Source organism: Balaenoptera ricei, chromosome 11 (genome assembly GCF_028023285.1).
Source record: "Balaenoptera ricei isolate mBalRic1 chromosome 11, mBalRic1.hap2, whole genome shotgun sequence".
Lineage (NCBI taxonomy): Eukaryota > Metazoa > Chordata > Mammalia > Artiodactyla > Balaenopteridae > Balaenoptera > Balaenoptera ricei.
This window is the reverse complement of record NC_082649.1, coordinates 22380687-22405334: the sequence shown is the minus strand read 5'-3', so window position 1 is coordinate 22405334 and position 24648 is coordinate 22380687. Positions and strand designations below refer to the sequence as shown.

The 24648-nt window shown below is 40.5% G+C and overlaps 1 protein-coding gene across 1 annotated transcript in view; it reads right to left on the bottom strand.

Moving 5' to 3' along the window:
- Nucleotides 1-659: 659 nt before the first annotated feature.
- Nucleotides 660-24648, bottom strand: part of ZKSCAN8 (zinc finger with KRAB and SCAN domains 8) — a 50004-nt gene continuing 26015 nt past the window's right edge. The window contains 7 exon segments of the mRNA XM_059937918.1: nt 660-2254; nt 2890-3376; nt 3378-4126; nt 6980-7109; nt 7400-7864; nt 21949-22018; nt 23822-24493. Of these exon segments, the coding sequence (XP_059793901.1) occupies nt 3302-3376; nt 3378-4126; nt 6980-7109; nt 7400-7864; nt 21949-22018; nt 23822-24493 (2161 nt within the window). The 3' untranslated portion in view covers nt 660-2254; nt 2890-3301.

The window sequence follows — 24648 nt, the reverse complement described above, 5'->3', positions numbered from 1 at the left end:
GTATTTTGTAGATGGGATAAACATCTTCAATCTGTTGACTTGAAGCAAAGGATATTACCCTCCATAATGGGTGGGCTTCATCCAATCAGCTGAAGCCCTTGAGACAAAACTGAGATATCCCCAAGTGGGAATTTTGCCTTAAAACTGTAACACAGAAATCCTGCCTGAGTTCACCTGCCAGCCTGCCCTGCATATTTTGGACTTAGTAGCCCCCAATCATCTGAGCCAATTCCTTTTTTTTTTAAAAAAAGAATAATATATACTCTGTTTCTCTTAGAATCTCGACTAATAACCAAAATCCTATTCATCCGTAAAGTCCCACAAATGCCCACCTTCTTTATATACTTTCCCAATTCTCCCAGGCAGAATTGTTTTTGATTTGTGTTCATTTATCCTTGTTTTGTATTGTAAATTTTCTTTCTTGAATTTTAAATTCACCATTGAAACTGTGTTTTATTTACCTTTTTAAATACCCTTAAAATGTATGACACATATGTAGGCAATAACCGTTCTTTAAACACGTATCTTCAGAAATGTATACTAGCCAAGTCACTGTGGAGAGACCTGTTATATTTACTTTTGTAAACACATCCCTAACTCTAAGGTTAGCAAGTCCACAAAGGTCACATTATTGACACTTATGTATGTTTTCATTATTTTTATTTAAACTAAATCAAGAAATACAAGTATCCCGCCTTTTGAAAATTTGCTTTACGCCTCTTCGCCTTTACAAATAAAGACCTACATTAGTACCTGTTTTCACTAACTGAAAGAAAGCCGAAGAGGATTTTGTTTGCCAAAAAAGGTGAAAAGCGAAAATAGCGTTCAACATTTGTTTTGCAGCCAGCCTTCTAGAGAGGTATCGCGCAAATCAAGCAGCAAGAGTGGCACCACCAAGCTCCTTCCCTGGGAACTACACTCAGCATCTCAGCATTAAGCCACTATAGCTTTGAACTGTGTCTGTGAGCATCTGTGCTTCATCTCGATTCTGTGCATTCGTTAGCAAAATGCGTCCTAAGGTAACTGCCTCTTTGCTTTATGCCATTTCGGCTTACAAAAAGTTTCATAGGAATGCTTCACTTTCAGGTAGTAGGGGAAACCTGTATCCTACTTTTCAAATTTCTCAATTTATGGTTTTCCATTTTTTGCAAACAACCTATCAGAAAGTCAAGGATAACTTCACCTTGTTTCTATTTAGTTTACTCTGCTATGAAATAAAACTCTCCTCTGAAGTAGTCATTCTCCAGATAAGCAAATTCAAATGTCTCCAGGGCTCAGACACATAATGAAGCTGGAGGGTGGGGCATGGAAAGAACTGGAAGGTAAGAGGTCTGGCCCAGTGATGCCAGATCTTATTTTTTTCAAAATAATATGGAAATCCCATTTCTACATAAAATTTCTAAATTTTTTTAAGCTGACAGCTAATTCAATTCCTAAAAACAATGAATGAGCTACATAAATGTCTGCCAAATGTATCTGATCCTTAGGATGCCAGTTTTCATCTCTGGCATAGTTCCCACTGCCAGAAAAGCTCAGTTCATCAGCACATTTCACAGGAGAATTCATCCACTTGGTTGAAAATTCCTCAAATGTGCAAGTATTCTGTGCAAGTCTGCATTTTAAATTTCAGGGTGTCTCACTTCAGGGAGATTTAATGTTCTATCCACTTCTTTTTTATTTTTGTCATAGGTATTTCCCTCTGACCTGTAGATGTCAACCTCTCAGGTATTTCCTACCTGAGCCTTGAAACAAGGCAAAACAAAGTAAGTGATGGCACTAAGGATGAACAATTAGCACCTCCAGAGTTTTCTTGGTTGGTATTTATTTATACCGTCCCTATAAAAATATGAATATAGTGAAATACCCCACTTTTATACACTTTCTACCTTATAAACTTTCTAGTTTCTCAAGTCCTCCTAATAGTGAAAAGTATATTTCATTCAAAGTCAAAGTAGAAGACAACATCAATGCTTTTCAGACTGTCTATTCCAAAGGTTGAAAAGATAAACTAAAGCATAATGAGGACATAGGTATCCAGACGATAACAGTGGACAGTGAGGGAGCTGAGCTTGAGATCTCTACTGGTTTTTAGCATAAGAAAGTCAGAAAGATGTAGAAGCATTATAGACTCTGCTACCTGATGTCTCTTCAATCCCACCACCAATATGGGATCAAGTCCAACTGGCATGCTGGATGGTCAAAGGTATTTCTGGGATTTTTTCCTAGAGATAAACTGGAGGAGGAATGTGTATCACTGAGATTCAAAAAGAAAAAGAAAAAAAAAAAAAGAGTACATATGAATAAACAGCACTCTTGAGGGCACAGATATACATTATAACTCTTTCCTAAAAACTATGTCTGTTTTCTAAGTTGACAAAGTGAGCAGCAAGGCCTAAAACTTCCTATGCTGCCTTGACATCTTTGAGCCTCACAGGGACCCAAAAGCCTAACCATCGGTTCCTCTGCTCTTGCTATATATGCCTCCCACCCAGCAGGAAGTGACCGCACTTGGCTCGTTCCCCATCAGCTGGAATAGCTACACTCCTCAACCTACTGGGTTTCACCTCCTTGCCTGCCCATGAAATTATTCAAACAAGTCAATCACATCCTCCCAAGGAAACCAGACATCACCCCATCTTATTACTACAAAGCCTGTATCCCAAAGCTCCTATTTGTTCACTCTGCTCCCAAGTGGCCCTCCTCCCCTAGGCTATGAGTATAAGCAGCTAATTAACTGCTGTCAATCCCATCTGTCCACTGTTGGGTGTCATGTGTTTGGCCATCTTCCAAATCCTAGGGTAGGACTTCCTCCCTCACCAACAGGGTGAAGAGAAGGCAAAGAAAACAGCAAGCTGTGTCGTTGAGTAGTCACTTTTAAGTGTAACTTACCTAGCTTACCCCTCATTTATATAACGTTAACAACAGCATCACTTTCTCTGTTCATCCTGCTAAGTTCTCCTTTGCATAGTATGCACACTAACAGTCTCAGTGGTCTTCTGTTCAAAATCTGAGAGCCACTGTATCATCAGGTTATTCAGGGTATGTGATGGTAGTGACTTCAAGGAGCAAAAGTGCTGAAGGACCACAAAGGAGAAGGACCAAAAGAATGGGAGAAAGAAATAGCAGCATCCACAACAGACTCAGGCCAAAATGTGAATGGTCTGCTCCAGTGACAAGCTACCAGCTTCTTTCAACCTGTTGGGTGATATCAGAATGTCTTCTAGTTTGACTACTTAGAATAACAATGGAGACACCACATCCCTAATTTCTTGAATTTATTACACAGTGATTGGGTCTGTATTCAGCATAGCTTTCTAAAGTGTTCAGTAAGGCCTGATTTATGATTAAAGGCCTCCTTACAATTAGGATACAGAAACAGACTTCTGCCCTCTGTGGATCCTCTGATGACGAACAAGGCTTGACCTCTGAATGAAGGCTCGTCCACATTCCTCACACTGATAGGGCTTCTCCCCAGTGTGGATCCTCAGGTGCTGAGTAAGGCTGGTGCTCCCTCGGAAAGCTTTCCCACATTCCTTACACATATACGGTTTCTCTCCAGTGTGACTTCTCTGATGTTCCATGAGCCCTGACCTCTGAGTGAAGGCCCTCTCGCACTCATTACATTTGAAGGGTTTCTCTCCAGTATGGATCCTCAGATGTCCAATAAGGTGTGAACTTTGACTAAAGGATTTACCACACTCTTTACATCCATAAGGTCTTTTCCCAGTATGGATCCTCTGATGAAGAACCAGGCCTGTGTTTTGACTGAAGGCTTTCCCACATTCATTACACTGATAGCGTTTTATTTTATTATGAATTTCCTGGTGTGAAAGAAGGGCTGATTTATAACTGACGGCTTTTCCACATTGATTGCATTTATAAGGTTTCTCTCCAGTGTGAATTCTCCAATGTCGAACAAGCCCTGAGCTCTGAGCAAAGGCTTTTCCACACTCCTTACATTTGTGTCGTTTTACTCTCATGGGGTTGACCTTTTGCTGTTCTGATTTACCCCTATATTGAAAAGTTTCTCCACACTTTGCATCCTGGAAAGCAACCAATGAATTCCTTTCTGCAGAAATCTGCTTTGGAGCAAATTCACCAGTCATATTCCTGGTCTCAGCTCCTGCTGAAAGAGCAAGTCGATTATTTAAGTGCCACATGTCCCACATAAATGTTTGGAAGTAAGATTAGTAATAGTAATTGATAACATAATGAATGCTTACTAATATCAAGGATTGTGCTAAATAAGCAAGAACTATCGTCCTAATGGTTTTTGATACTCACTGCACCTATGAGTCATAGAGAATAAAAATAAATAAATAAAACTTTTGGGCCCCAGCCCAGATCTAAAAACTCAAAATGCAGGAAAGAAATGTAAATTTCCCAAGAGTCTTCAAAGGGTCCCCAATGAACATACCTTCTAGCATTCATCCCTTGTGTAGTCCACCCCCCTCCCACACAGGATCTAGGCTGGCCTGTGAATTGCTTTATCCAACAGAATATGGTGAAAGTGATGATACGTCAGTTCAAGGATTAAAACTTTAAAAGATGCTTTTGAGATCCCTGAGTTACCATGTAAGAAGTCCAGTTACCCCGCTAAAGAGATACATGAAGAGTGAGAGAATGAGATAACCTGAGGCCCATCCATCTCAGAATCTTGCTAAGCCCAGTTTTCTAGCCATCTCCTGCTAAAGTATGAGAAGTGAGTGAAGTATCTCGAGCATCACAGTCCAGGCAAGCCCCCCGATAACTACAGCTTAAATTGATATCATGTACAGTAGAAGAAACATCCTGTTTATCCCAGTCAATCCAGAGAACTGTGAGAGATAACATAATGGTTGTGCCTTTTAGCCACTAAGTTTTGGAGTGGTTTGTTACATGGAAATGGGATAGCTAAAACACCAAGTGATCACCCAATATTTGGTGATGCTCACAGCAACACAATGAGCTGGGTAATAGATACAGCAACTGAAACACAGAAATTAAATAATTGGTCTGTGATCACATGACTATTAAGTGATAAAGCTTGGCCTGAAACTCAGGTTTATCTGAATTCAAAGACCGCACTCTTTATTTTTACTATAAAAAGAATAGATACTCATGGTAAAAATTTCAACAGTACAAAAGGTATAAAAGTAAGAAGTCCAAATCCCAATTCATCTTTCTCCATCACCCTGTGTCCTTTTGCTTTCCCTAGAGGTAATAACTATAACCTTGTTGCCTACATAATAAGTTTTCTACTTTAATCCAGTGGCTATCAATCTCTCACTGCATTTAAAGGAATTTTTTTCCTCCAGTATTTTCACACAAGAGCCAAAAGACTTTTACATAAAGACATCCACTGATGCAGTGTTTAAAATAACAAAAAGAGGGAATTCCCTGGCGGTCCAGTGGTTAGGACTCCATGCTTTCACTGCTGAGGGTGCAGGTTCAATCCCTGGTAGGGGAACTAAGATCCCAGAAGCCACATGGTGTGACCAAATAAATAAATAAATAAATAAAATAACGAAAATACTGGAAACAGCCTAAATGCACATCAGTAGAAGACTGTTAAATTAACTATTATACATGTATGCAACAGAAAACTAAACATCAAAAAGAATAAAATAACTCTACTGATAAGAATAACATTATTTCTGCATGTTTTCTCTAGGCCACAAACATCGACTGCAACTGAATGAAGGAACTGAGACTGTGGAACCCACTGATTTAACTAGAATGTAAGTTGCATGAGGGCAGAGACGTTGGCCTTCTTGTTCACCTCTATATCCCCAATGCTTAGACTATTGCTGGACACATAGTTGATGTTCAATAAATGTTTGGTGCATGAATGAATAATGTCCTGAATATTCTCATTAGGTAAAAAAAAAAAAGCAAAATGCAAAGTGGTGTGTATAATATGTATATTAAAATGTATCCAGGATTTGTTTTAAGCGGGTATGGTAAGACACGCAGACATGGAAAGGACTATACAAAGAAAGAAATTTTTTACACTCGTAGATCCCAAGGAACAGAAGATGTAGTCTGCCATGCAGGGCTGCATGGGAAAGCACCACGATCGATCAGGAGGCAGAAGGGGAAGAGGGGAGAGCATGGCCTAGAGCCTTTATTGGAGTTTCCCCAGGAGGGAATGGATAAGGCAGGGTAGGTATGCTGAGTAAGCTTAGGATGGATAATTTGAATAATTTTGGCACACTCTGGGCTATAGAGATGGTCCCTAGTTCTCTGGTATCTGACCCTGGGGTGATTTAGGGCAGGGGGAATATTGGTTTCGTGTGTGAAGGTTTGATAAAGGAGATGGTTGGGGGACTGGGCTCCAGATTGGTTGGATTGTATATGAAAGGCCCACTTGCAGGGGAGTCCTTTGCTGTCTCTAGGAATTAGCTAGCCCTGGGAAGGACAGTCTGTCCAGGATCAAGGCCCCAAATGCCAGAGCATAAAGAATATAAAAAAATTTAAAAATATAGTCAATACATCATGATACCAATTTCCCTAAAAAGTGGGGAGAGGCTTGAATATACAAGAAAAATTTTAGAAGTATATACTAGAGAATGTTAACAGTGGTTAACTCTTTGGAATGGAACTTTTATTTTCATTTTGTATTTTTCTATACTACTTGAATTTTTAAAATATAAGCTACCACTATTGTTCTATAGTAGCTAATTAAAACATATAGTACTAGGGCCCACTGTAGTAAATCTATGGTAGATCTGGGTATCTGTATTGTTAAAACGGTTCCATAATGATTTGGATTCAGTTAGAATTGTAAACCACTATCATAACCCAATTAAAACATACCACATATCCCAATGCAAAATTAAATTAACTCTAGATATGCTCACTTTGTAAATAACCTTTTGGTGTTAAATTTATTCTGCTATTCTAGATACCACTTTTTTCACAAGAAATACTGCTTCCTAGCAGACGCTATACTCAGTGCTTCCAAAAGATCACAAAAGATTCACATTTTAAAGCTTACCATTCTCTTGCAGAGGAAAATGCTCCCAAGGATCACACTTCAGCTGGATGTTAAGTGACTGATTTGTAAGGCTTACAGGTCCTACTTCCTTCCACAGCACTTCTTGTTTGTAACGTGCACTGGCTTGGACCTAAGGACATACAAGAAGAGTTGGGTTCGTGAGAGGATCAGCAATAGCTAACTAAACCTCAAAGTTTGATTAAACATAAAATTTCCTATGGGTACAGAAAGCAGAATGATGAAGAAACCAGTGTCTTAATCAGTTCACAAAAGCAGCAGAGCTTTAAAGGGAAAACAGAGGATAATGCGTCAGCCCAGAAAATAATGGTCATAAAAACCTCTTGCTTACCCATGCCCACTCTCTTTGCTGGTAGACCCCTGGGGTTCTCATAAATGAACAATAGATAACCCTTTTCCCACCTGTTGTCCTTTGTCTCCAAGTTCTGTCTCCAGATTTTCCAGCACAGTCACCACTTCCTCTCCACTCCTTGGATGATACGCCCATACCCTGGCCTGCAACTCCTTGGGCAGGATGGTCAGGAACTGCTCCAGCACCAGCAGCTCCAGGATCTGCTCCTTGCTGTGCATCTCAGGCCGCAGCCACTTTTGGCAGAGCTCCCGGAGCTGGCTCAGAGCCTCTCGAGGTCCAGGGGCCGCCTGGTAACGGAACTGCCTGAAGCACTGGCGGAAAAGTTCCTGATAAGGGTGCACATTCCCTAGTTGGCGAGACTTCTGCTCCCAAGCATGGTTCTCCTCTTCTTCTACCTTCACGATTCTCAGTCCCTCCTGCTCCTCTCGAGTGTGCACCACAGGAGTCAAGGCTGCGTGTTCTCTCAACTTGGTGGACATCTTAGAGTGCAATGGCTCAGGATAGGATTCACTTGTCTTACATACCAGGAATCAGGAAGAACCTTAGGATCAGAGCACTCCTGTGGGAGGAGAACACACTATTAAAACAGCAGAATAACTAGAGCAGTCAAGAACCTATGTTATTAGTAATGAAGACTCACTGCCAAGGTGATGTTCCTGAGTAGCGGAACATTAGTAGGATAATATTCCTGAGATCCGTGAAAATAGATCAGAATTACTGAGAAAGGGCACCTGGCTGCTGATATACAGAAAAAGTGCTACATAAATATTAGTATTAGAACTTCTATTGTAGGAAATAAGGCCACATTCTCAGAATTTAAAGACTTTTTAGTTTATAAGAATTGCATTACAGGAAGAAAAAAAGCACATAAGCCAAGGCTGGGGACCACCATAGCTCATTTGCCAAGGCTTTCTTTCATGTATACTCATAATCTACCACCCCTTCATAGAACTGCTTCAGCAGGGCAGGATGGGTCTTGGGACACTCCTGTAGAGGGAAAAGGAGGCTTCCTGATCCTTAGCAAGGTAAGGGAAGATGGATCTTGCCACACTTTAGTAAACTTACTACGACAATATACACATGAGCCGACTCATAGTTATTTTTCCAGTAAAACTTTTATGACCTTTAAAGGAATCAAAGTACTTATACAGGGCTTCCCTGGTGGCGCAGCGGTTAAGAATCCGCCTGCCAATGCAGGGCACACGGGTTCGAGCCCTGGTCCGGGAAGATCCCACATGCCGCGGAGCAACTAAGCCCGTGCGTCACAACTACTGAGGCTGCGCTCTAGAGCCCATGAGCCACAGCTACTGAAGCCCGCACGCCTAGAGCCCGTGCTCCACAACAAGAGATGAGAAGCCCGCACACCGCAACGAAGACCCAACTCAGCCAAAAATAAATTAAAAAAAAAAAAACAAAAAAAACCTACTTATACAGAGGAGTAATACACTACAGCTCCATAAACTGGTTATAGTGTTCGTTCAGGGAATAAAGGATTAAGCACCTAACCCTCAGTTGAGACATTTCCCTCTCCCACCGCACCACCCGCCCCCGCCCCGCCTCCATCGTGTATGAAAGAACGAGAATTAAGCAAAATCTGAGTGGTTTATGCTATTATAAAGTCAAAATAACAGCGACAAATCCAAACCGAACAGTAGAGAGCCAAATCGTCACTGAGCTCGTTACCAAACATTGTGTGCACGTGCTGGGGGGAGAACAGGACACGCAAGCCGCAAAGACCCCCTCCCCGTCCCACCTCTGGCCCGTGGGACAACAGAGATGGGGCGTTCTGCAGCTTGGCTGGGGAGAAGCCCGACCGCTCACCCGCAGCTCTGGGGATGACTGGCGCTCCCTGGAGACTAGCCCTGGCAGGTAGTTAAGGCAAAATCTGAAGCCACCATCCCGCCGGGCCAACCAGGAACCCAAAACGGCCGAGCAAAAGGCGCCCAGGGCCACGAGGCCACTTCCGGTGCCCGCCTAGGAATCTGGAGGCGCGGTCCTCTCTATGATCAACCTTACTGCTCCGCCGGCTTTAACTGCCTTTGCCAGGTTCGGCCAGGGTGGGAAGAGTGCTTCATTCTGGCGTTCGGGTTTTTATTCCCCTCTTTCTCTCCCCGTGCCTTCTCCTGAGGAAATCTGAGCCAGTCGATAAAGTTCAAATCACCCACAAGGTTGCTGAGACTTGCCACACTCCAGGAGTTAGCTCAGAGCCCTTTTTGTAGTGTATTTATTATTGATGAGTGAAAGTTCTTTTTACATTCTGGATATGAGCTCTTTGTTATATGAACACCAGATATCGGCTCCCACTTCCCTTTTTACTCCCAACCGATGTCTTTTTACTGAAAAATAGCTTTAAACAACCTAATAGACTTTATTTTTAAAGAGTAGTTTTAGGTTTACAGAAAAAATGGAGCAGAAAGTATAGACTTCCCACATGGCCCCTCCAAACCCCCTCCCCGGCTACATAAAAACCCTATTATTAACATCTTGCATTAGTGCGGTATCTTTGGTTACAATCAGTGAGCCAATATTGATAAAGTATTATTAGCTTAAGTCCATAGTTTACATTAAGGTTAATATAAACTGTAATACATTCTATGGTTTTAGAAAACATAATAACATGCATCAACCATTACAAGCATCATACTAAACAGTTTCACCGCCCTAAAAATCCCCTATGCTCCACCCATTCATCATTCCCACACTCCAACCCCTATAACCCCCAGCAACCACTGATCTTTTTACTGTCTCCATAGTTTTGCCTGTTCCACAATGTCATGTAGTTGGAACGAGAGTTTGTAGCCTTTTCAGGTTGGCCTCTTCACTTAGCAAAAAGCATATAACATTTCTCCATGGATTTTCATAGCATAATAGTTCATTTCTTTTTATTGCTGAGTATTCTATTGTCTGGATGTACCACAGTTTATCCGCTCATTTACTGAAGGAAATCTTTCTTGTGTCCAAGTTTTATCAATTATGAATAAAGCTGCTATGAACATCCTTGTGCAGGTTTTGTGTGGACATAAGTTTTCAATTCATTTGGATAAATACCAAGGAGTGCAACTGCTGAATCATATGGTAAGAGTATGTTTACTTTTGTAAGAAACTGCTAAACTGTTTTCTGAAGTGGCTGTACCATTTTGCATTCCCACAAAGAATGTATGAGGGTTCCTGTTGCTCCACATCTTCATCAGCATTTGGAGTTGTCACTGTTTAGCAATTTAGCTATTCTAATAGGTGTGTAGTGGTATCTCCTTGTTTTAATTTGCAATTCCCTAATGACATATGATGTGGAGCATCTATTCATATGATTATTTGCCATCTGTATATCTTCTCTGGTGAGGTGTCTGTGCAGACCTTTTGCCCATTTAAAAAACTGAGTTGTTTGTTTTCTTATTGTTGAGCTTTAGGAGTTCTTTGTATATTTCAGATAACAGTCCTTCTTTAAAAAAAATTCATTTTATTAAAGGATAGTTGATTTACAATGTTGTGTTTAGTTTCAGGTGTACAGCACAGTGATTCAGTTATACACATATCCATAAAAAAGAATGTATATATATGTTCTTTTTTTCTTTTTCTTAATATTTATTTTTATTTATTTATTTATTTGGCTGCACCGGACCTTAGTTGAGGCACGCAGGATCTTTTAGTTGCGGCATGCAGGATCTAGTTCCCTGACCAGGGATTGAACCCAGGCCCCCTGCATTGGAGCATTGAGTCTTAAACACTGGACCACCAGGGAAGTCCCTATACGTTCTTTTTCAGATTATTTTCCCTTATAGGTTATTACAAAATATTGAGTATAGTTCCCTGTTATACAGTAGGTCCTTGTTGGCTATCTATTTTATATATAGTAGTGTGTATGTGTTAATCCCAACCTCCTAATTTATCCCTCCCCCTCCTTCCCCTTTGGTAACCATAAGTTTGTTTTCTATGTCTGTGAGTCTAGTTCTGTTATGTAAATAAGTTCATTTGTATCTCTCTCTCTTTTTTTTTTAGATTCCATATATAAGCAATATCGTATGATATTTGTCTTTCTCTGTCTTACTTCACTTAGTATGATAATCTCTAGGTACAACCATGTTGAAGCAAATGACATTATTTCACTCTTTTTTATGGCCGAGTAATATTCCACTGTATATACATACCACATCTTCTTTATCCATTCCTCGGTCAACGTGCATTTAGGTTGCTTCCATGTCTTGGCTATTGTAAAGAGTGCTGCTATGAACATTGGGGTGCATGTATCTTTTCGAATTATAGTTTTCTCCAGATACAGGTGCAGGAGTGGAATTGCAGGATCATATGGTAACTCTATTTTTAGTTTTTTAAGGAACTTTCATACTGTTTTCCAAAGTGGCTGTACCAATTTACATTCCCACCAACAGTGTAGGAGGGTTCCTTTTCCTCCACACCATCTCCAGCATTTATTATTTGTATGCTTTTTTAAAATTACCAATCTACCTTTTAATTGTTTGTTTATTTATTTATTTATTTAGGCTGCGCCAGGTCTTACTTGCGGCATGCGGATTCTTAGTTGTGGTGTGCATGTGGAATCTAGTTCCCAGACCAAGGATCGAACCCAGGCCCCCTGCACTGGGAGCATGGAGTCTTACCCACTGGACCACCAGGGAAGTCCCTATTTGTATACTTTTTGATGATGGTCATTCTGACAAGAGTAAGGTGATACCTCACTGTAGTTTTGATTTGAATTTCTCTAATAATTATTTGATGTTGCACATTTTTTTCATGTGCCTGTTGGCCTGTGTGTCTTCTTTGGAGAAATGTCAATTTAGGTCTTCTGCCCACTTTTCGATTGGGTTTTTGTTGTTGTTGTTATTGAGTTGTATGAGCTGTTTGTACATTTTGGAAATTAAGCCCCTGTCTGTCACATCATTTGGAAATATTTTCTCCCATTCTGTAGGTTGTCTTTTCATTTTGTTTACGGTTTCCTTTGCTATGTAAAAAAATGCTTATACGTTTGATTAGGTCCCATTTGTTTATTTTTGCTTTTATTTCTATCGCCTTGGGAGACTGACTTAAGAAAACATTGCTACGATTTATGTCAGAGAATGTTTTGTCTAGGTTCTCTTCTAGGAACTTTATGGTATCATGTCTTATATTTAAGTCTTTAAGCCATTGTGAGTTTATTTTTGTGTATGGTGTGAGGCAGTGTTCTAAATTCAATGATTTATGTGTGGTTGTCCAGCTTTCTCAACACCACTTGCTGAAGAGACTGTCTTTTCCCCATTGTATATTCTTGCCTCCTTTGTCAAAGATTAATTGACTGTAGGTGTGTGGGTTTATTTCTGGGCTCTCTATTTGCATTAAGTCTTCCAGTATGATGTTGAATGGAAGTGAGAAGGGACATCTTTGTCCTATTCCTCATCTTAGCAGGAAAGCATCTAGTTTTTTACCATTAAGTATGATGTTAGCTGTAGTTTTGGTAGATTTTTTTTTTTGAAGCTACTACTTATCTTTTATTATTATTATTTATTTATTTATTTTTGGCTGTGTTGGGTCTTCATTGCTGTACGTGGGCTTTCTCTAGTTGTGGTGAGTGGGGGCTACTCTTCGCTGTGGTGCATGGGCTTCTCCTTGCAGTGGCTCCTCTTGTTGCGGAGCGTGGGCTCTAGGTGCACTGGCTTCAGTAGTTGTGGCTCGCAGGCTCTAGAGCACAGGTTCAGTAGTTGTGGCACATGGGCTTAGTTGCTCTGCGGCATGTGGGATCTTTCTGGACCAGGGCTCAAACCCATGTACCCTGCATTGGCAGGCAGATTATTAACCACTGTGCCACCAGGGAAGTCTTTGGTAGATGTTCTTTATCAAGTTGAGGAAGTTCCTCTCCATCCCTAGTTTGCTGAGAATTTTTATTATGAAAGGGTGTTAGATTTTGTCAAATGCTTTTTCTGCATCTATTGATATGATTATATATTTTTTCTTCTTTAGCCTATTGATGTGATGGATTACATTAACTGATTTTTAAATGGTGAACCAACCTTGCATACCTGGGATAAATCCCACTTGGTCATGTTGTATAATTCTTTTTATACATTGTTGGATTCAACTTACTAATATTTTGTTGCAGATTTTTGCATCTATTCATGAAATATATTGGTTTGTAGTTTTCCTTTCAAGTAATGTCTTTGTCTAGTTTTGGTATTGGGGTAATTCTAGCCTTACAGAATGAATTAGGAAGTATTCCCTCCGCTTCTATCATCTGTTAAGAAATAATATTTATAAAATTTCTACTGAAATGTTTGGTAGAATTTACCAGTGAACCCAGCTGCACTGGTGCTGTTTTGGAAGATTATTAATTATTGATTCAATTTCTTTAATAGATAAAGGCCAATCAGATGATCTATTTATCCTTGTTGGGGTTTTGGTAGATTGTGCCTGTGATTATTGTGATTTATAATAAGAGAAATATATTTGGTCTTTCTCCTCATTCCTGGCACTAGGCTCCTAAAAACCTTGGAATTTCCTCAATGTTGAGATCTTTTATGTTAATAGGGTGACTTTTGGAAAGCACCTAAGGATTGGGGCTTGGTTGTCAGTGGAGCTAACCACGTGTCTAAATTAAATTTTAGGAAGTTCTTAGTTGTTATGTATTTAAATATTGTGTCTGGCTTGGATTTTGTTAATTTCTCTTGCAACCCTAATTACAAATATTTTAGATCTGTATTCTCTGTCTCTTACCCTTTTCCTATATAATCCATCCTTTTTGTCCTTTTTGTGCTTCATTCTAGATATTTTCTTCTCAACTATGTAGTTCACTCATCTTTTCTTCAACTGTTTCATCTGCTGCTATATGCATCCACAAATTCTTTGTTTTTGTTTTTCAATTTCAGAATTTCCATTTAGTTCTTTCCATTGTTCCCCATTTTTTGTTAAAATTCTTATCTTTCATTTCTGAACATTGTACGTATTATTTTAAAATCTGTGCCCAGTAACTCAAATTCTGAATTCCCAGTAGAAATGTTTCTACTCTCAATTGCTTCTGTTGACTTTTCTTTGCATTATTTGTCTTCTCTTGTGCCTAGTTTAAAAAAAAGTTTTCGCAAAATTGCTTGTAAAAATAATTTGAGGGGCTGCCCTGGTGGCGCAGTGGTTGAGAATCTGCCTGCCAATGCAGGGGACACGGGCTCGAGCCCTAGTCTGGGAAGATCCCACATGCCGCAGAGCGACTAGGCCCGTGAGCCACAATTGCTGAGCCTGCGCGTCTGGAGCCTGTGCTCCGCAACAAGAGAGGCTGCAATAGTGAGAGGCCCGCGCACCGCGATGAAGAGTGGCCCCCACTTGTCGCAACTAGAGAAAGCCCTCGCACAGAAACGAAGACCCAACACAGCCATAAATAAATAAATAAATAAACAAATAAATAAATAAATAAAATTAAAAAAAATCCTAATGTGATTTATTAAAAAAATAATAATAATTTCAGAGCTAATAGACTATTATGTCCTTACAGAGAGGATTTCCTGGTACCTGAGGGCACTAGCATTATGGAATCACTTAAATCCAACTGTAGAAATTGAGAAATTCAAAAGCTGAACTGCAGTCCCCTGGGTGAGCCTGTCTGTGTGTGGTTCACACTTATTTTTAGAGTGTGGTCATCTGGGGTCCCACACACCAAAGGGAAGGAATTTACCAGCACTAACCCTCACTTTGGCAGTCCCCAAAATCCAATTTTAGTGTCTCCAGGCCCAATGTCAGGACCTATGCACTCAGTACACTCCCTTTTTGGGATGATGTTCTTAGGTAGAAGGGAAAAAGCTTTCATTTTCCCCTTTATCCACAACATGGTCTGATATATAGCTTTTAATCACACTGTATTTTATTTTTTCAGTATTTTTAAAAGTATTTATTTTTGGCTGCACCAGGTGTTAGTTGCAGCATGCTGGCTCTTCATTGTGGCATGTGGGATCTTTTAGTTGCAGCATGTAGGCTTCTTAGTTGCGGCATGAGAACACCTAGTTTTGGCATGTGGGATCTAGTTCCCTGCCCAGGGATTGAACCCAGGCCCCCTGCATTGGGAGCATGGAGTCTTATACTCTGGACTACCAGGTAAGTCCCTAACCACATTGTATTTTAAATAGTATAATCAGTTTGCTTCAACAGACCCTGAGAAGTCAGGCATTATTCTTGAAGTTGAAGTTTCTTTATTCCTACCTTGGAGATTCACCTCACCCCATCCTCACCAGATGAGAGGGTGCCTGGCTGGTTGGGGTATCTGCTGCTCTTAGGAACCCACACAGAAAAGGTGACATCATGATCATGTAAGGCACCAGATAGATCTCTTAGTTCCCAAGGAACAGGAACCATTACCTGCTAGTAAAATTGACATAGTGCATAACCTATGACCCAGCAATTTCATTCCTGTGTATGTTTTCCAGAAAAACTCCCAAAGGTGTTCAGACCAAGACTGTTTATAATAAGGAGTTGGTTAAAAGCCTAAATGTATAAAATTGAAAGTAAGGCCACACACAGACCAATGATTATGATGCACCATGAAATGAGTTTGTAATCAATCCCCACTGAGCACCCAAGGTTACTTCTTGACCAGGTCTGGGAAGAGGGCAGATCCTATAGGAAAGAATTAGAGATCCCTCTTCAGGCTGAATAGATACCAACCCATAAACAGAGCCCTTCAAGCAGTCATTCAACAACATGTGTCACAAGCCTTCTCTGTGTCAGTCACTATTTTAAATATTAGAGACACAAAGATGAATGAGGTAAATACGGTTTGTGTTCAGCATATCACATGTGCACATGGCCCACCCACATTTCACCATCTTTTTTTTTTTTTTTAACAAAGGATAGGAAATTTTGTGAAATGATTTACCAAAACAGATATTTATTTGCTGCATTTCCCAGATATACTAACACGATAAAAAGGGATCACTAATCATTAGAGAAATGCAAATCAAAACTACAACGAGGTATCACCTCACACGGGTCAGAATGGCCATCATAAAAAAATCTACAAACAATAAATGCTGGAGGGGGTGTGGAGAAAAGGGAACCCTCTTGCACTGTTGGTGGGAATGTAAATTGATACCGCCACTATGGAGAACAGTATGGAGGTTCCTTAAAAAACTAAAAACAGAACTACCATACGACCCAGCAATCCCACTACTGGGCATATACCCTGAGAAAACCGTAATTCAAAGAGTCATGTACCACAATGTTCATTAGAGCACTGTTTACAATAGCCAGGACATGGAAGCAACCTAAGTGTCCATCGACAGATGAATGGATAAAGAAGATGTGGCACATATATACAATGGAATATTACTCAGCCATAAAAAGAAACGAAATTGAGTTATTTGTAGTGAGGTAGATGGACCTAGAGTCTGTCATACAGAGTGAAGTAAGTCAGAAGAGAAAAACAAATACCGTATGCTAACACATATATACAGAATCTAAAAAAAAACCCAAAACGGTTCTAACGAACCTAGGGGCAGGACAGGAATAAAGACGCAGACGTAGAGAATGGACTTGAGAACACGGGGAGGGGGAAGGGTAAGCTGGGACGAAGTGAGAGAGTGGCGTGGACATATATACACCACTAAATATAAAATAGTTAGTGGGAAGCAGCCGCATAGCACAGGGAGATCAGCTCGGTGCTTTGTGGCCACCTAGAGGGGTGGGAAGGGAGGATGGGAGGGAGACAGAGGGAGGGGATATGGGGATATATGTATAAGTATAGCTGACTCACTTTCTTATACAGCAGAAACTAACACACCATTGTAAAGCAATTATACTCCAATAAAGATGTTTAAAAAAAAAAAAGTAAAAGGGAGTAAGTCTGGTAGAAGTGTATACCTGTTGCGTCCCAGGAATCAATGTCAAAATCATTCTTAGAAAAAGTATTTAATTAGCATCATGAATTCCAAACAAAAAATAAATGTAATAGTATTTGGATTATCCAAGGTTGTGGTTAGTTTTAAAGACATCCCCCTACTCTCTCTACATTTACTGTAGAAAATGAAAAGCTAACTGTGCCAAAGACAGTTAAATATCCACTGAGATCTGTCACAGGAATCTGTTCTAACTCAACTTTGCCCAAAGTGACCTGACAAAGTCTCTCTGATAATACTTGTCTAACTGCATAAAATAATGCCAGTTAAAGTGATTTTTTGCAATTGGGTTTTTTTCTTAGTGGTGACATTTGATGTTGAAAAGTTCTATGTTATACCTCTACCACATATTTGACTATTGAGGTTCATTTTTGTTGTGTATCCTCTGTTTAGTAAGAGATGAGTTCAAGAGATTTCCCCACACCTGTCCCAGTCATAAAGCTTCTCTCCAGTGTGGACCCTGATGTTTGACATGATCTGAACTTTTTTTTTCTTTCTTTCTTTTTTTTTGGTGGGGGGCAGTGAAAGTGTGGAGTCCTACTGGACTGCCAGGGAATTCCTGATAAGATATGAACTTTGACTGAAGGCTTTCCTACATTATTTACCCTTAAAGAGCTTTTCCCCACAAGGAATTTTTGTTACACTTTAAGAGCTGAGCTAACGCTGAAAGCGTCCCCACAGTGGTCATACATACATAGGGTTTTGTTCCAGTATGGATTTTCCAATGTATAAGATAGAGCTTTTAAGTGAAGGCCTTCCCACATTTTAATATTTACGGATTTTCTCGTAATTAAGTGCTGGCTTCCAAACGAAGGCCTTCCCCCACTCACTACATTCATAATGGTGCTTTCCATTGTGGGTTCTTTGGCGGGTGACCAGACTCAAAACACAATGAATCCTACAGTATTATACTCTTTACACCAGTAAGTTTTCTCTTCAGTGTGGATTCTCTGATGTTTAGCAAGGCTATCAGAGAACTTAAAGGCTTTGCCACATTCGTGACATAGATAAGGCTCCTGTCCAAAATGAATTTGCTTATGTTCAATGAGACTTGAGCTCACAGAGAAGGCTTCTGACAATGAAGATATCCCCAAGGGTTCTCTGATGTCTAAGATCACTCCAGTGTCTGAAGGTTTTGCCACATTCTTAATTCTCATGAAACTCCTTTCAGGATGGCTTCTCTGCTGTTTATTGAGACTTGGGATTACACTGAAGGTCGTTCCTGGTTGAGGATCTATAGGGCTTTCTTTAAGTTTGGATGTGCTGGTGCTTGGTCAGGGCTGCTAGTGTGCCAGGGTTTGTCTTATGAGGGAGGGATATCTTTGGCTTAATGACTTCCACTCACTTTACGAGTGGCTGCTTCTTTTATTACAGTTGAAGTTGGAAATTGTGCACAAGCTGAATGGAGAATTTCCCACGCCCACAGCATCGACAGGACTGAACTTCAGGGTGAATTCTCCCAGGTATCTTAGGCCTCTTTATCGGAGTGATATTCTCCATGGCTTGAGGCAATGTAAGTTGTGCGTCCTCAAAGGGGCTCCTCTCCCACTTGGGTAAATTATTCAGAAGTCTATGAACTTGTCCAGTGTGGAGCCCCTGATGATGTTCCCACTTAGTCTTCTGAACATCTCCCTTGTGTGTTAGACTTCTTGGAAAACTCTGCTTTGAAACAGACTCCTTATTTAAGGCCAGGAGTCACCATCTGAAAGAACAGGTTGATCATGAAATTAGCATCTTTTCCCCAGAGGCAGAAAGAGGGAGTCAAATGTAACATACATGACAGTAGCCTACAGAGAGAAACTACATAAAACACAACTCTATGTGTGAAAGTTCTAAGTAAGAATACATACTTGCTTTTCCATTAATTTCTGCTCTTATCTTTAGTATTTTCTTCCTTCTGCTTTCTTGGGTTTATTTTCCTGTGCTTTAAGTTCTTAAAAGGGATGTTTAGAGCATTTTTTTTCCACCTTTGCTTCTTTTCTAAATATAGCATCTATACTTTTAAATGAAATAATTTACCCTAAGGAGCCTGAAAAAGTACCAGGAACAGAATAGGTCTAAATAAATGGAAGCTACTCATTATTAGTATCATCACTAATGTAAAGCAGGAGAAGTAAAATAGAAAGAAGGGACTGGTGAGGAGACTCATTTGTTCAAGAGCTCCAGTGAACATAACAATATAGAAAGTAGCAGATTAAAGAAGAGGTCATCACATTACAAAGCATTTTACTATCTATTTGGAGAGATGATAAAAACCTCAAAGCTGTAAGGTGTATCAGAGAATATCTAGCCTGTCTCCTTATTTTTAAGGATGTAAAACTGAGGCCCAGCTAGGTGGCATTAGCCTAGGTAACAGGATTACTTAGAGGTAAAGATAGGTTGAGACCAAGGGCTCTTGAATTTCACCTTTAAAGTTTTTACCAGCATAACACACTGGCCCACTGTGGTGCATAAACAACCTTCAGATCAAAACTTTCATAATATAGAATAGTGGTTAGGAGAAAACATTGTCAAGTTGAACTTCTGGTTTCAATTCCTGGCTCTACCGTTTCCTAGCTGTCTCTGTTCCTCAATATTTTTAGCTGTAAAATGGGAATATAGTAGTATGTATATCATTTCATTATTTTTTATTGAGAAAAATACACATGTAAGGTACTCAGAAAAAGCCCCAGCATAGGAAGCATTCCAAAAATATTGGCCAATATGGTAGATCCATTATCTCAATGGTAAATTATATTACTTTTCTTAGTTATTCACTGTCCTCTTTGTAAGCTTTATTTTTCTCCACCCTATGGATAGTAAGCTTGGTGATTTGACCTGCTTTGACTAACGAAACGTTAAGTGGAAATGACATATGCTCCTCCTGAATAGATGCTTTAAAAGCCATCATGTGGTCCTACCACTGTTTTTCTTTTGCCATAACAGCAGCATATTCAAGGTAGGAGTATTCTTCTAGCCTGGATCCTAGAGTGGTGAGAATGTGTTGCATTAGTCAGTTAACACAGGCAAAAATGAAAGTAACAGCCAAGCCTTTAATCACTTACTGCAATAGCATTAGCAAGAGTCCCAACAACAAAAAAGTGCTGGCTCCTGCAGTGTTTTATTCTTATCCATGCAACAGTGCCAGGCAGGGGTCAGGTGAATCAGCACAGGTGTGGGGACTGTGTCACTGCCAAGACAGCACCAAACAAAAGGCTCCAGTCATTTTCTGGACCCGGAGGCCAGGGGAAGAAAGAGGGGAAAGGCTAGGATTGTAAAAGTACTAGTACTGAGTCAGAGTGAAGAAAAGTGTCTTGCCTTATTGCGGTGAGAGAATCTTGAAGAGTTACTCGGGCAAGACCCCCAGTAAAAAGGGCCCCAAAAGGAGGTGCCTGGGCTAAGAGTACAGATATGCCTAAAAGCATGGCTGGCCAGGCGGTCTGAGTCTTTGACTGCAACTCCCTTCAGAGACTGCATGCACTGGCTGTGCCTCGAAGTCTTGTGTAGGAGGGTAGCTTTACACCCAAGAGGGATAAAGCCTTTGTAACTGCCTATGGTCAGGTCTGAAAAATCATACACATTGAAAACTTCCTTCTTCTCTCCCAGATGCACCATGATTTTCACATGTTATTCCCACTGTACCTTCCTTCATTCCTTTTCATGTGGCTGAAGAACTCATTCTTTCTTCAAGATTTCATCCTCCTTCAAAGCTTTTCCAACCTTCTCATAAGTACTTGTTACACTTACAATGCAAAGCATTCGGTATAAATCCAATGGCTTTATCACTGTAATTATTATTTTCTATCTACTCCTTTCTCCCTGTCCACAAATAGACTGTAAGCCTCTGGAGAGTAGGGTGCTTTTTTCATTTATCTTTGTATTCCTAGTACTTGACACAAGGTCCAACCTAAAATAGATAATCACTAATACCTTAATTTGAGCTTATAAGGAAAAACCATGTTACATATATCCTGATCTCCTAACACTCAATTCTTCAGTGAATGAAATTTCTTTTTCCAGAATGTCTATTCCTTCAAAGTTTTCAGAATACTCACTACTTACTGCTTAGGAATCACAGTTGTGCTGGTCTGGGTGGGATATGGCATCACTTCAGTGCTGATCCCAGAAGGGTGTTCTCCACCCAGACGACTCTGTCTGCAAACCACCATCCTATGAACAAACCAAGACAGCTGGGCCCAAAGAGGTAAATACTGAAAACAATGGCGATAACAACATAGACAGGGGGTGACAGGGAACTCTCTCCAGAGCAGAGCAGGGGGAAACCACAGTGTCCTTCAATTGCCAAAGGCAGGAAAAAGTAGGGCAAAGAATTAACACCTTCAACCCAGCATAGCAAAGTCAACTTCCTGGTGCTTCTTTGAGGCCCTTCACTGCCTGTAAGTACGTGCCTTACTTTCTCTAACATGCCTCATGCCCTGAGTGAGGTCCTATCTCCTCAATTTGAGCTGCAGAACCATGACATTCTCCGCCTTCAGGCCCCATGTCCAGGCCTAAAGTTACCTGAGTAGTGTGGTAAGCACCACCTCAATAACAGAGACTTCATGATGTGCTTTTTAACATGCGTCTGTCACCTCAGTGTTTGAGGGCACAAGTTAGCTTAGAGCTACCTGGAATCCAGTGTGTCTTATAGCTGACTTGCTTGAATTGCTGATGAGAATTCAGGGAAACTGTGCATCCTTAGCAACACAGAGTCTTACTCTGAAGTGAATACCACTTCAACTTCCCACAGTGTTCCCTCCTACTTGTCCACAGTGTGGACCAAAGCAATCTGCAATTTCTATCAATTTGGTGTTCACCTTGTACCTCGAATTACTAAGTTTCAGGGATCAAAAGGATTTCAGGCCCATTACCCAGGAGTAAGAAATCACTACTAAAATAGAAAAATAATAACAAAGTAATTTTAAAGTCCAGATTTCCTTTGAGTTTCATATGTGCAGAGAATACAGAGTTTGAGTTTTAGGCCTGGGGATAGTTAGGAAGTTAGGCTATAGTCTGGTGAACAGCTCTACTGGGATTTCCACAGATATAACAAAGACATTTCTTTAATTGAATTCTTTAACTTTCTACCACCTCCCAAATCTGAGCTCTCCTGGTTGATTACAGATATCAAGCTTCACATAGTCACTCAAATAGATCGTTTTTTTTTTTTTTTTTTAATTGGAGTATAGTTGCTTTACAATGTTGGGTTAGTTTCTGCTGTACAACGAAGTGAATCAGCTACATGTGTACATATATCCCCTCCCTCCTGCCCCCACCCCATCCCACCCATCTAGGTCACCACAGAGCACCAAGCTGAGCTCCCTGAACTATACAGCAGGTTCCCACTAGCTATGTTTTACACGCAGCAGTGCACATATGTCAATCCCAATCTCCAAGTTCATCCCCCCCACCCCCGTGTCTACACCTCTGTTCTCTACGTCTGCATCTCTATTCTCAAACAGATCGTTGAAAGTCATCCTAAGACTAATGCCAAACCCAACTCAACAACAGTTCCCCAAGCTTGTTCCATTCTCATACCTCTGAGTCTTTGCATATGCCACATTACACTTTGAGAAACACTGAATGCAAGGGTCGGAAGCACCTGACACTCTTTGAGAGGTTTTTGGTTTAGGAAGCTCAGTTAAGTTCTGGGGTTTATTGGATTATTAAGTCCAAAAGGCCTGGGGCTTATAATTAACCTTTTTTAAAAAATTAATTAATTTATTTTTATGTATTTATTTGCTGCGCTGGGTCTTGGCTGCAGCACATGGGATCTTCGTTGCAGCATGCGGGATCTTTAGTTGTGGCATTCGAACTCTTAGTTGCAGCATGTGGGATCTAGTTCCCTGATCAGGGATTGAACCTGGGCCCCTGCGTTGGGAGTGTGGAGTCTTACCCAGGTCTGGGGCTTTAACTAAGCAAGAATAACCTTGAAGAGGGAATTCCCTGGCGGTTCAGTGGTTAGGACTCAGCCCCTTCACTGCAGAGGGCCAGAGTTTGATCCCTGGTTGGGGAACTAAAATCCTGCAAGCCGCATGGCATGGTCAAAAAAAAAAAAAAAAAAAAAAGAATAACCTTGGAGAACTATCAGTTGGGATTCCTAGCTAAAAAGAGAGAGTATGCCTTCTGCCACGAGGTCACTAACTCATCTAACCATCTCTAAGAGCATAGTAGTACATCAAAGCCAAAGAAATCAAGACCAATAGGTTAGTTATTTGCAGATTCAATGAGGATATGTAGTCCCTGTCTCACCAACCAACATTACTTCCAATTTCAAAATTTAATGTTTCACCTATAATACTGGTAGCAACAACAAAAACAAAAGGCTTGCACGTAAGAAAAGGAAAAATCATGTTTGAAATACTGAAGTTGCTCTTACTAAAACATAACAAACTACATTATGGTATAATTTACCTTATGAGTTGTAAAACTGCATTCTCAGAAGTAGATGCGGTCTTAGAGACTTAAATCAATCATTACGATGATGGAGTCCTTTTTCATTGACTTCTCACTTCTTCGATATTCCAAGAAACGAAGTGTCAATTAAAACATTAACTTTTACCGTACCCTTCCTTTGGTGACAACTTCTGATATTAAAAAAAAAGGCCTTTGTAATATCTTCACCATGTAAGTCACTGATGACACTTTCCTTTGGCATGTATTTTCTGGTGTTTAGTAAGATTAGAGCTCCCACGGAATGCTTTCCCACACTCGTCACACTCGTATGGTTTCTCTCCAGTATGGATTCTTTGATGAAGAATAAGAGTTGAGATCTGGCTGAATGCTTTCCTGCATTCTCCACACTTATAGGGCTTTTCTCCAGAATGAATCCTCTGGTGATTAATAAGGGCTGAGTTCACATAGAAGGCCTTCCCACACTCCTTACACTCATACGGCTTCTCTCCTGTGTGGATTCTCTGATGTTTGATGAGGTCTGAGCTCACGCTGAAGGCTTTCCCACACTCATCACACTCATAAGGTTTCTCACCAGAGTGGATTCTCTGATGTTTGATGAGGTCTGAGCTCACACTAAATGCTCTGCCACATTCATTACATTCATAGGGTTTCTCTCCATTGTGGATTCTCTGATGTATAATCAGGTGCGCCCTCACACTGAATGCTTTCCTACACTCATTACAAGTATAGGGTTTCTCACCAGTGTGGATCCTTTCATGCACAGTGAGGGTTGAGCGTGCATTGAAGGCTTTTCCACAGCGATCACACTCATAGGGTTTCTCTCCGGTGTGGACTCTCCGATGTCGAACAAGGCTTGAGCTCTGGGCAAACTTCTTTCCACACTCACTGCATTTATACCATCTTTCTTCTTCAGGCTTGTCCTCATGCCTTTCTAACTGGTTCTCATACTGAAAAGCTTTTTTATTCTCAGGAATCTGTAAAGTATCCCTATCATATATGCTGGGGACCTTCGGGTGTGGGTCCATCCTTACAAAAATCTTCCCTTC